The sequence below is a fragment of the Leptonychotes weddellii genome, chromosome 7, assembly GCF_054177405.1.
Source record: "Leptonychotes weddellii isolate Sample4059 chromosome 7, ASM5417740v2, whole genome shotgun sequence".
NCBI lineage: Eukaryota > Metazoa > Chordata > Mammalia > Carnivora > Phocidae > Leptonychotes > Leptonychotes weddellii.
Window position 1 is genome coordinate 112029790 of NC_138375.1, and position 11241 is coordinate 112041030.

The following is an 11241-nucleotide window of genomic DNA, read 5'->3' on the forward strand; positions in this document are numbered from 1 at the left end:
GGGGAGGGTCAGAGGGAGAAGCAGACTCCCCGCCGAGCAGGGAGCCCGATGCGGGACTCGATCCCGGGACTCCAGGATCATGACCTGAGCCGAAGGCAGTCGCTGAACCAACTGAGCCACCCAGGCACCCCAGAAATTAGGAGACTTCTAAGAGTTTTGCTGTCTTACTGAATCAGCCAAGGACAGTATTTCCTTAACTGTGTTGTGTGAAATATTAATGATGATTTCTTTGTTGATATGTCTTCCTTCCTCTTTAGGCTTCACTTCCTCTCACCACCCTTGCTTTTTTCATCTTTGCCATACTAGTGCTTCTGTGAGTAGGCACTCAGTAAATGGATAAATACCAAAATATGCCAAAAGAGTTACATGGAATAAGATATTTTGTGATCAGATATGTATGAGAAACACTGACCAAAACAAATTTTTTTCTTCCATGTTTTCTCAGAGCCTTTAATATACTACTGTATATAGAAAGATAGAGTAGATAATATTTCCTAAATCTAACTGATCCTAGCATCATTATTTTTTGCAGAACATCTCATGAGACTAGAGTTTTACAGAACATTCTTGGGCCATGCTGGCGTAGAGCTCCTCGAGGGTATGATTTTTCTAATCTGGTTGGATACTATTGCTTTCATTTTAGTATTTGGTTGTTTTCTTCTTTTATCTTTACCAGATGGGAACAGATAGCCAAAACCAGATTCTTTTGGAACATGCTGCACTGAGAGATACAGTTAATGCTTTGATCAGTGACCAGAAGCTACAAGAGATATTCAGCCGAGGTAAGAACAGGTAGTCTTCTGTCCTTGAATCCTGAATCAGGTATGTGATCAGTGTTGAAAGTGATTGAATGGGGAAGACACCATGCAACTCTAAACATTTGTCCTGCTTTTTGTGGGGAGAGTCAAGAGTGTGCAGTTGGCTAGATCTCTAGAATTGTTTGGAAAAATAGGATCTCAGACCACTGTTTTCCTCTTTAAATACATTTCATAATATTCAATTTTGTTGTGAGTTTTGTTCTGTTGGGTTTTTTTTCCCATTTCTTAAATATTAAGGACGAACCTTGGGGGCGCCTGGGTGGCTCAGTCGGTTAAGCATCTGACTCTTGATCCCAGGGTCATGAGTTCAGGCCCTGTACTGGGCTCCACTTGGAAAGAAAAAAAGGACAGACCTTGTACTAGACACAGTGTTAAGGTAGTAGAGCTAGAAAATCTCTGCCCTTATTGAGCTCAGTGTCTGTGAGGTTCTCAAGGAGTAAAGACTGTTAACATAAATAACATCTTAGAGTGCAAGTACGTTCATAAAAGAAGGTGTCCACAGACTCCTTCACATTAACAACATGTTATTTTTTTAAGAATGATAAGAAAAGAATTATTAGCTTTTTCCAGTTCAGATACAGATTTGCCCAAGATTCCACATTATTAAAGAATAGACTCTTTATCCTTCCCTTCATATTGTACATCTATTCCTCTTCCATTCTGAACCTCTTGAAAATTGTGATTTTCAGTGAAATAGAGTCTTTGATTCTCTTTTGTCAAACTGTATCTGAATGGGTAAAGGTAAGTAAACTGGTTTATTGGGAGAAGGAGAGTATCAGGATAAAGTGATGTTTAATAATCAAGGAGAAATGGAGGCAGAAGGGATGTGAGGTAAAATTGATAGCAGAGAGAGGAAAATTGAGTGGACAGAATGAGAGGTGGAGATGTATGGGAGTATGTATAGAAAAATTGAGGAAACAATTATTGTTGTGAAAGATAATAATTTAAAATCAGTAATGATTTAACTATATAGTCTCAAATATATGAGATATGGAGAAGAGAGAAACTGTCCTTCAAGAGAAACTGTTCTTCTTGGAGGGACAGTTGAAATTGCAGGGTAACATTACCTGCTGATAAAGTAATATCTTTAAAACTCTGTGTTCCTAGGAAGACAGGTGCTATATTTGTTCAGACTATTATTAGTGCAGAGGCTGGAAACCTCATAAATTGAACTCTCCACCTACTGTTACTGAAAGTCAGCAGAGTGTAAATGATTATCTATCATTCCTATGGTCACTTAACATAATAGTATACTCAACTTACTGGCCTTCCGTTTTTTATATGTATGTCAGATCAGATATGTCTGATAGATTTTTTTACTACCTGTAGTTTTTATTTCTAAGTTTTCTTTCTCTTTCCTGTATTACTTCTGCAACTGGAAGATTGAGATAAGATGAAATCAGATCTGGGAAATGCTAAGGAATCTCCAAATAAACAGAATTTACAAAGATCACTAGGAAAAACTGTCTTTTGTTTTTGAATTGCTGAGTATGGTAAATCTGAAATTGCTCATTTATTCATCTCCTTACAAGTTGGAAAGGCTAAATATTTACACCATATAGTTTTCCTTATACTTTCAGAAACAGTCATGAACTGTAACTCAGCCAAACATATTCAGTACTGACTAATCTCTTCTTTAGGTCCCTACAGTGTCCAAGGTCACAGGGTCAAAGTATACCAGCCAGAGGGGGAAGAAAGTTGGCTCTATGGTGTTGTAAGCCATCAAGACTCCATCACTCGTCTTATGGAGGTCTCTGTAACTGAGGTGAGGTTTTGGCTTATTTCCTCTAAGATTCATCCATCCCCTTACAGAGGGTTGTGTAGAGAAAGGGAGCACTTGACTATGTATTAGAAGACTTGGGGTCTAGCTCTGGCTCTTTCACTTAATGACTGTATGACCTTGAGAAAGGCTGTTCAACTTCCTTAACCTCATTGTTCTCATCTGTAAATTAAGAGATATTTCGGTACTCCGCCAGCCCCGCCTCAGCACTGTTTTGGGAACTGAGATAATATATTGGAAAGTGCTTTGAAATCTGTAAAACATTAACATAAAAATATGAAGTGGTATTGTCCTTATTTTATCATATCCATAAAGGTTAGTAGTTTAAAATCTAGTCAATGAGCATTTGCTTCTGTAATACTTAAACCACTCCCCTATAGATGCTAAAAAAAATGTGTCATTTCTAATGAAGTAAATATAAATAAAGCACTGCATCTAGAGCTACCTGGAGAATTGTCTAGGAAAAACAACAGATGAGTGTTTTGAGACAAACAGAAATGTATTTGTGCTGTCTTTGAATTGGTTTCAGATTTGCCCTTAGCAGTCACATGTAATGTAAGCATAAATGATTTTACTTAATTCCTTTTTGAGTTTTCAAAAATATTACTAATTAATCTTCATTTTAAAATGTCAGAAATACATATAAATAAAGTAGATATTGGAGGCCACCCCTTCTCCTAGGCAGATATCACTCCCCTCATTGGTAACCACCATTAATAGTTTGGTATGTATTCCATATTCTTTGAAATATCTTGTGTGTGTGTGTGTGTGTTGTAATATTTGCATGTTATAAATTTATGTGATAAGTATATGAGCCATACTTTATTAATAAATGCGATTATGTGATACATATAGTTATGTAATTTACCTTTTTTTTTTTTTTAAAGATTTTATTTATTTATTTGAGACAGAGAGAATGAGAGAGAGAGAGCACATGAGAGGGGGGAGGGTCAGAGGGAGAAGCAGGCTCCCCGCCAAGCAGGGAGCCCGATGCGGGACTCGATCCCTGGACTCCAGGATCATGACCTGGGCCGAAGGCAGTCGCTGAACCAACTGAGCCACCCAGGCGCCCTGTAATTTACCTTTTTTACTTAGCTGTAGATTATCAACATCTTTCTGTGTAGATATACATAGAAATTTGCCTCATCCTTTTAAAATAGATGCATGCTGTTCCACTGAATGGGTATATTATAATTAATTTAATCTAAAATTGATGGACATTTGAGTCATTGCCAGTATTTTCAGTAATACAAATAATGCTGCAGTGAATATCCTTGAACATAGATTATTATACACTACTTCACATATTGGAATAAATTTCTAGGTATATAATTGCTAGATCAAAGGATATGCACATTAAATGACAGGGTGTCAAATCAGCTGCTCCCCAGTGTTTTTATTGTTTATTGATAGAGTGGTTCTTTTAATGATTTTTTGGTTCTGTAGGTTTTTACTTTCTGATATGTACAAAATAGGAAGATTTTAGAGATGCAGAATTTGAAATTAATGTCTCTAAAAGAGACACTTGGGCATTGAACTCAATTCTTTCATTCATCAATTTAACAAATATTTGAGTGCTTATAGTATTCCTGACCTTTTTTGGATGTTGTTATTCTGGCAGTGAATGAGATAGTAGAGAACCCTGCTTTTGTGGAGCTTTCATTCCATTAGGGGAGTAGGAACAAAGAGATAATTACATGGATTAGAAGAATACATAATTATGTCTTTGGACAAGGCTTAAGTCTTTTTTCTCCCCTTTTTCATATTTTCTGCTATCCTTCTTCTACTCTAGAGTGGTGAGATCAAGTCCGTAGATCCCAGACTGATCCATGTGATGCTGATGGATAATTCAACTACTCAGAGCGAGGTACAGTAGTCAACTGAGTCTCTGAGCAGACTCATGATCTTTCTTTATCTTGTTAAGCAGATTCCTCATGCTTGTGTTATCCATGGATGCCCTTCAGGTTTCCACTCTGGCCGCTGTACATTTCTTGCTCTCTCCAAGTCTTGTCTAGTTAAGGGAATATAGTCTCAAGAAGGAAGTATAGTTGGAACAAACCCTTTTAATCATGGCTTTGTTACCCAACCATTTTAGAACTCTGTGGCCTCACTATTTCTTCTTACATCCTTTCAGGACAGGTATATTTGGTATATTTGAAAGATACAGTAGACAGTTAAAGCTGTAATAAGCAGTAGTAATATTTATAACCTACCTAGTAATAAGAAATGGAGAAGCTGCATCCTTTTTCTTTCCATTAAGTGGTAGTGAGCTCCAAGAAGTCTGAAATTTTGTATTCCAAGAAGAAATAAACAGGTACCTAGTTCAGTGCTCAGCACACAGTGGATTACTCCATAATTACTGTGAATCAGGCCAGCTCTTGGTTCATTCAGAATTATCATAACCCAAAAAAGGATACATAGTAAACCAGTGCCTGAACCAATCAAGGAATGCCATGTGAATTTTTTTTCACTAAGACATTGACAAGACAGCCATCTAGCCACATGTTCTTCATAGTCTCTTAGCATCTCTGTAATATTGCTGTCTTGGCTACTTCTGCTAAGGATATGGTTCTTCTCATCTTTATCCAGTCATTCTTGCATTGATAAAACAAAATCAAGTTAGGAAAAGAAGAATCAGGGTTAAATTTAATAGCTCTTTACTATATATTATATTGCCACAAGTAAGATAAGTCTCTTGACTATTTGCATGACTGAAAATACCTTTTACTTTGATGGTGTGTTGGGCCCCTTTTTATTCCCTTCCTTACTTCATTCATTCATTAAGTACCTCTTAAATGCCACGCACTATTCCACTGGTCAGATATAACTGGAGAGTACTGGTCTCCATGTCTTATGCTGTCTACTCACATGTGAGTAGCTCACTGGAAGTAGGACATACATTTAAGTTATTGCTCAGGGAGGTTGCAATGAGCCAAGATCAGCAACTTGGCTGGATGCATAAGAGGTGAGATCTGTGGTTTTCAGAAGCAGATTACCAAAAGTATGGAGGAAACAGAAGTAAATCTTGAACTTTGTTAAGAGCTATAGAAGAAAATTAAGGGGAGAAAGATGGAAATGAAGGCAGCAAAAAAAAAAAAAAAAAGAGAATAGAGAAACTAGAACTGGCAAGAAGAAATATAAAATTTGAAAAAGTTGCAGTTACAATAGCTATAATGTTACAACAAAATACAGATCTATACAAAGAAGCTATAAATATTCAAGGGCAGTAAGATTAGTTTAATGAAATTGGTAAATATTAATGGCTGCATAACTGTGTGTCACTAGCTTATTGCCACCCCGACACATGTTATCTGAGTAAAACTATCTGAAGGGTATCTGAATAAAGCTTAAAAAAAATAAAAGACATTGCTTCATAGTGGGATACCATTCTAATAATGTTCTAGATAAAAGTTCTTGCAGCACAAAGATTGCTTGAGAGAATGGTAGCTGAGTTCCAAGCCCCCTTCCCCACAAGGAGGAGTTTATTTAGAGATAGGAATTGTGTCTTCTAATCTTTTAAGGTTGCTTGGCCTCTCAATTAAGGCACAAGTCAGATTTCATGAGATAGGCTGAAATTATTGGAAGAGCTAAGGGAGTTGGCTGTTTGGTCTATGGTAGCCTGCCTTTTTTGCTTTCCTTTGTCTAATACTTTGAAATAAGTTCTGGAGATTGTTTGTCTATTTATAAAAGTGTCCACAAGAGCAATCCAAACCTGCCTGTGTTGGACTCACTTTCCCTTTGGTCACAGACTCACAAATGTTAGTCTTCCTATTGTTAAGTTGTCACCAGTTTTTTAGTGACTTCTGGATAGAGGAGATTTTATATTTCAATACTTGAAATGCCAGTTTCAGTCAAATAAAGAGAAAATTATGAAATAAAGCAGATTTTTTTTTCATTGAGGGGCAAATGAGCTCCCATTCTAGCATTAGCAGTCTTCTTTTGTGAATGAAATTCCACAGATTTTTCAAACCCTCAAAAAAGTCCATTTGAGGAAGCGTTTTATTTAAGGGAAGGTTTGCCAAGTGAGTTAATCTCTCGTAACCATTATCTTGAATACATGTGTAAATTGAGTCACAGGAAGATTGGAGCTTTCTGACTTAAGGGGATGTCTTAGAGCTGGCGTTGGAATGTAGCAATCTGCCTGCTTTGATTATCTGCTTCTAGAGATGGGAAAGAGCTAACGGTTTATGGTTTTCACAGGATGGAAGGTTCCTTATAATAAATCTTTTTTGAATTTTGTTTTGTAGGGGGGTACGTTAAAAGCAGTAAAATCTTCCAAAGGAAAGAAGAAGAGAGAGAGCATAGAGGGGAAAGATGGCCGGAGGAGGAAAAGTGCTTCGGACTCTGGGTGTGACCCTGCATCAAAGAAATTAAAAGGAGACAGGGGTGAAGTAGACAGTAATGGGAGCGATGGAGGTGAGGCGAGCCGAGGGCCCTGGAAAGGAGGGAATGCCAGTGGAGAGCCAGGGCTGGATCAGAGAGCCAAGCAGCCACCGACTACATTTGTCCCCCAGATTAACCGCAACATTCGCTTTGCCACTTACACCAAAGAAAACGGCAGGACTCTGGTGGTGCAGGATGAGCCTGTAGGTGGGGACACACCTGTACCTTTCACTCCATATTCTACAGCCACAGGTCAAACACCTTTGGCCCCAGAGGTGGGTGGAGCCGAAAACAAAGAGGCAGGAAAAACACTGGAACAAGTTGGCCAGGGCCTGGTGGCTTCAGCAGCTGTGGTCAGTGCCGCCAGCTCCACCCCAACCACGGTGAGGATCTCAGACACTGGCCTTGCAGCAGGGACTGGGCCGGACAAACAGAAAGGCAGCCGGTTACAGGCCCCAGGAGAGGTGAGTTGTTTCAGGGGCAGATTTGCAAGATTTGGGCTCATTCTTTTACCCTACTCTAATGTTAGCACATTAAACAGCATCTAAAATGCCACAGGGAAGGAGTATTTCTGAGATGTGCTTAAATTATACTCTGAATAGTCCTTTACTGCTCGTTGGGCAAATGTGTATATTTTGATAACTTTATTAGCTCTTAAAAGTCACCTGAACAATTGCACTAATCAAAAACTGATTATAAAACCCAATTTAATGAGATACTCAAAGAGATCTGATGGGGAATCTTTTTAATTCAATTATCTGTTTAGTTCACGTAGTGGTTGAGCCTCTACCAGGCCTATGAGAGGCAAGGTTAATGAATTACAGTGTTGTAACAGTGAACGCTATAATTAAGGCTATGTGAAAGCGACTATTACCATCCCCTGTTTTTAGTTCATCATCTTCTATGATATTTTCCTTTGAGGCTAGGCTTCTTTCCATGATTTGATATGGCTATAAAAGTTTTTTTTTTTTTCTAACTTACTCTTTTTAAGCCTTAACTGGAAAGTTTGATGTAATTAATCACAGTAGTATCCAACTTAACTATGTTCTTTATCCGATACACATGTTCATTGCTGAAATGGAACTTCTGTTAAATATGAGTTAACACCAAGTTGGCTCCCCAGTCGAATTTGAAGCAATATCAAAATCATTTCTTACAGTCTTTTGACTCTTATTTTGGTCACCAAAGAATGATTTATGATGCTAGTCACTTTTTTCTTCAGACTGGCTGTTTCCTCAAGTTGGACTATGAAATACAAAGAAAAAATATAAATGATTTTTTTAATTATATATAGGAAACTACTGTGTGCTAAGTACTGTATATTATAAACAAAGAATTGAAATCCCTATTTGAAGGAGCTCAGTGCTTAAGATGGAATCATTTTAGGTATAACAGTGCCAGGTAAAACATGGCATATACATTTCATCTGAGTTCTTCCCCTCCTAGGAGATGCAGTTTGTGAATCCTTAGTGGGGAAGGAGGTGAAAGGTCCAGGCAGAAGAGGAAAAGGCCTATAAGTGCAAATTTCGCACTGTTCATGGTTTGTCCTCTGTTAGTTGACCAGCATTCCCAAGATAATTAGGTGAAGATCTTATGTGGATTTCCACTCTGTATAAGTCATCATATTGCTCAAATTAACTAAAATCCAGTTCATGTCAAAGGCAGTGTAGATGTAAAGGGGGATTACAAAGTACACCACATTTTATATGCTGCAGGAGGAGACACACTGAATGCTGTTATTCTTGGGGTAGCAAAGCTGAATAGAGGAAATGTGGATTCAGAGGGCATTTTCGAAACAGGTTGGAGAAGTTTCTGTGACTGTATCAGTGATTTTGGTAATGTGTCAGCCTAAGTATTGTCCTGGGATCTGATTTAAAAGCACAGAAATGGATGTTGCCACTATGATGTCAAATCTTAAAATAGGGACACAGCCCCCAGGAAACGTCTTGCCCTAAAAATTAAGTTGAAACCAGTTTGTCATCAGTTTCTTATAAAAAAAGGATTTAAAATTTAATCATTTGAAGGAAAATGAAAGGCCATCCAAATTATTTTTCATTCATGTGTATATTTATTTTTAAAGGGTAACTTTAGTAGTGAAACCTGAGCTACCCATGCTGGATTGTTGGGAGTCCTGCAGGTGTCAAGGCTCCTGGCCAAAGTCTGCTAATGAAACAACAGCCAGGGGCGCCTGGGTGGCTCAGTTGGTTAAGCGTCTGCCTTTGGCACAGGTCATGATTCTGGGGTCCTGGGATCAGGGCCCATGTCCGGCTCCATGCTCAGCCTGGAGTCTGCTTCTCCCTCTCCCTCTGCCCCTTCCCCCACTTGTGCTCTCTCTCTGTCTTTCTCACTTTCTCTCTCTGAAGTACATAAATAAAGTAAAAAAAAAAAAAAAAGAGAGAGAGAGAAACAACAGCCAACCCTTAGGGCTGTGTCTTTCTATTCTCTTCTTTTTTGTTGGGACGGGGTATAAGTCAGTAGTTGTTGATTAGTGGGAAGGAAAAGAAAAAGAATAATGGGGGGCCTGGCTGGCTCAGTCAGTAGAGCAAGTGAGTCTTGATCTCTGAGCCCCACGTTAGGTGTCGAGTTTACCTTTAAATAAACAACAAACAAGTGAACTTCAGGTTTTTAACTCTAAAATGCCATGAAGCAACCTCTGTAGCAGATGTCACCTGGAGGCAAGCCATAGGTGGCCTGCCTGGTTCTCGTGCCTCTGTGCCACCCCAAGGAAGTCCTAATGTAGGCTCCTCTTGCATATATAAAGAATACCTTAAGTAAACAACCCCCCCCCTTTGGACAATAGCCATTTCCTTTATCTGGACTAATTTTTTTAATTGTGGAAAGTAACCATTCAATTTACTATTTTAACTATTTAAAGTGTTATATAATACTGTGGTAAATACAGTGTTGTGCAACCATCAGCACTTCCTAGTTACAAAAATTTTCATCACCCCAGAAGCAAGCCCTTGATACCCATTAAGCAGTCCTGGAATAATTTTTGTTACCAATGTTTTAAAAATGAATGTTTAGAAATAGCATACTCTACTACCTGAAAGTTGATTTTAAGTGTTCAGACCTGCCTATGGAGGTTTCTCTTCGCATATATACGGATGTGTAATATATATGAAAGGGATTCTGCCCCTCTTTACACACACACCTTTTATTCACATGCAGAAGTTAACATTTTCAAGGTGAAAAAAATGAAAGTTTTTTGTTTTTTAAGATTTTATTCATTTATTTGACAGAGAGAGACACAGCGAGAGAGGGGACACAAGCAGGGGGAGTGGTGGGGGGTGGGGGAAGCAGGCTTCCCGCCGAGCAGGTAGCCCGATGTGGGGCTCGATCCCAGAACTCTGGGACCATGACCTGAGCCGAAGGCAGATGCTTGATGATTGAGCCACCCTGGAGCCCCAGAAAGTGTTTTTTCACTGTCCAATTTGTTAGACTGAATACTTAAGTTTGGTGGGTGTATGAGTATCTACACTTTTCCTCTTTGGAGGCTTGTTAGATCCTAATGATAACAAAAGGGTTCAGTGATGAATGTGCTTTCTTCCCCCCCCCCCCTTTTTTTTTTTTTTTAATGTAGGCTCCATGCCCAGCGTGGAGCCCAGTGCAGGGCTTGAACTCATGACCCTGAGATCAAGCCCTGAGCCAAGCGGCACTTGGGTGGCTCAGTCGCGGTGTTTGCCTTAGGCTCAGGTCATGATCCCAGGATCCTGGGATCGAGCCCCACATCGGGCTCACTGCTCGGCAGGAAGCCTGCTTCTCCGTTTCCCACTCTCCCTGCTTGTGTTCCCTCTCTCGCTGTCTCTCTCTGTCAAATAAATAAATAAAATCTGAGCCAAGATCAAGATTTGGACACCTAACTGACTGCGCCACCCAGGCGCCCCATGAGTATGCTTTCTATAATTTAACGTCTTTAGGGCTAACTTTATTTTATTTATTTATTTTTTTTAAAGATTTTATTTATTTATTTGACAGAGAGAGACACAGCGACAGAGGTAACACAAGCAGGGGGAGTGGGGGAGGGAGAAGCAGGCTTTCTGCGGAATAGGGAGCCCGATGCGGGGCTTGATCCCAGGACCCTGGGATCATGACCTGAGCTGAAGGCAGATGCTTAACAACTGAGCCACCCAGGCACCCCAGGGCTAACTTTAATTGGAACAGATGTTCAACTTTTAGGTTGACTTGGGCTCATAAATAAATGGCCAAATTCTAAAATCATCCATCTGGGGGAGTTTCAGACTAATACAGAGAATATTT

At 39.2% G+C, this 11241-nt stretch overlaps 1 protein-coding gene across 2 annotated transcripts in view; it reads left to right on the forward strand.

Moving 5' to 3' along the window:
• The first annotated feature begins 398 nt into the window (after positions 1-398).
• LOC102738412 (lysine-specific demethylase 3B) overlaps positions 399-11241 on the forward strand; it is a 15125-nt gene continuing 4282 nt past the window's right edge. Inside the window, exons 1-4 of one of the 2 annotated variants that reach the window (XM_081826990.1) lie at positions 410-782; positions 2459-2583; positions 4391-4465; positions 6846-7445. In XM_081826990.1, coding sequence (XP_081683116.1) covers positions 677-782; positions 2459-2583; positions 4391-4465; positions 6846-7445 — 906 coding nt within the window. In that variant the 5' untranslated portion in view covers positions 410-676. Of the gene's footprint in view, positions 783-2458; positions 2584-4390; positions 4466-6845; positions 7446-11241 lie in introns of both variants that reach the window. The other variant, XM_081826991.1, reaches the window with a different exon arrangement.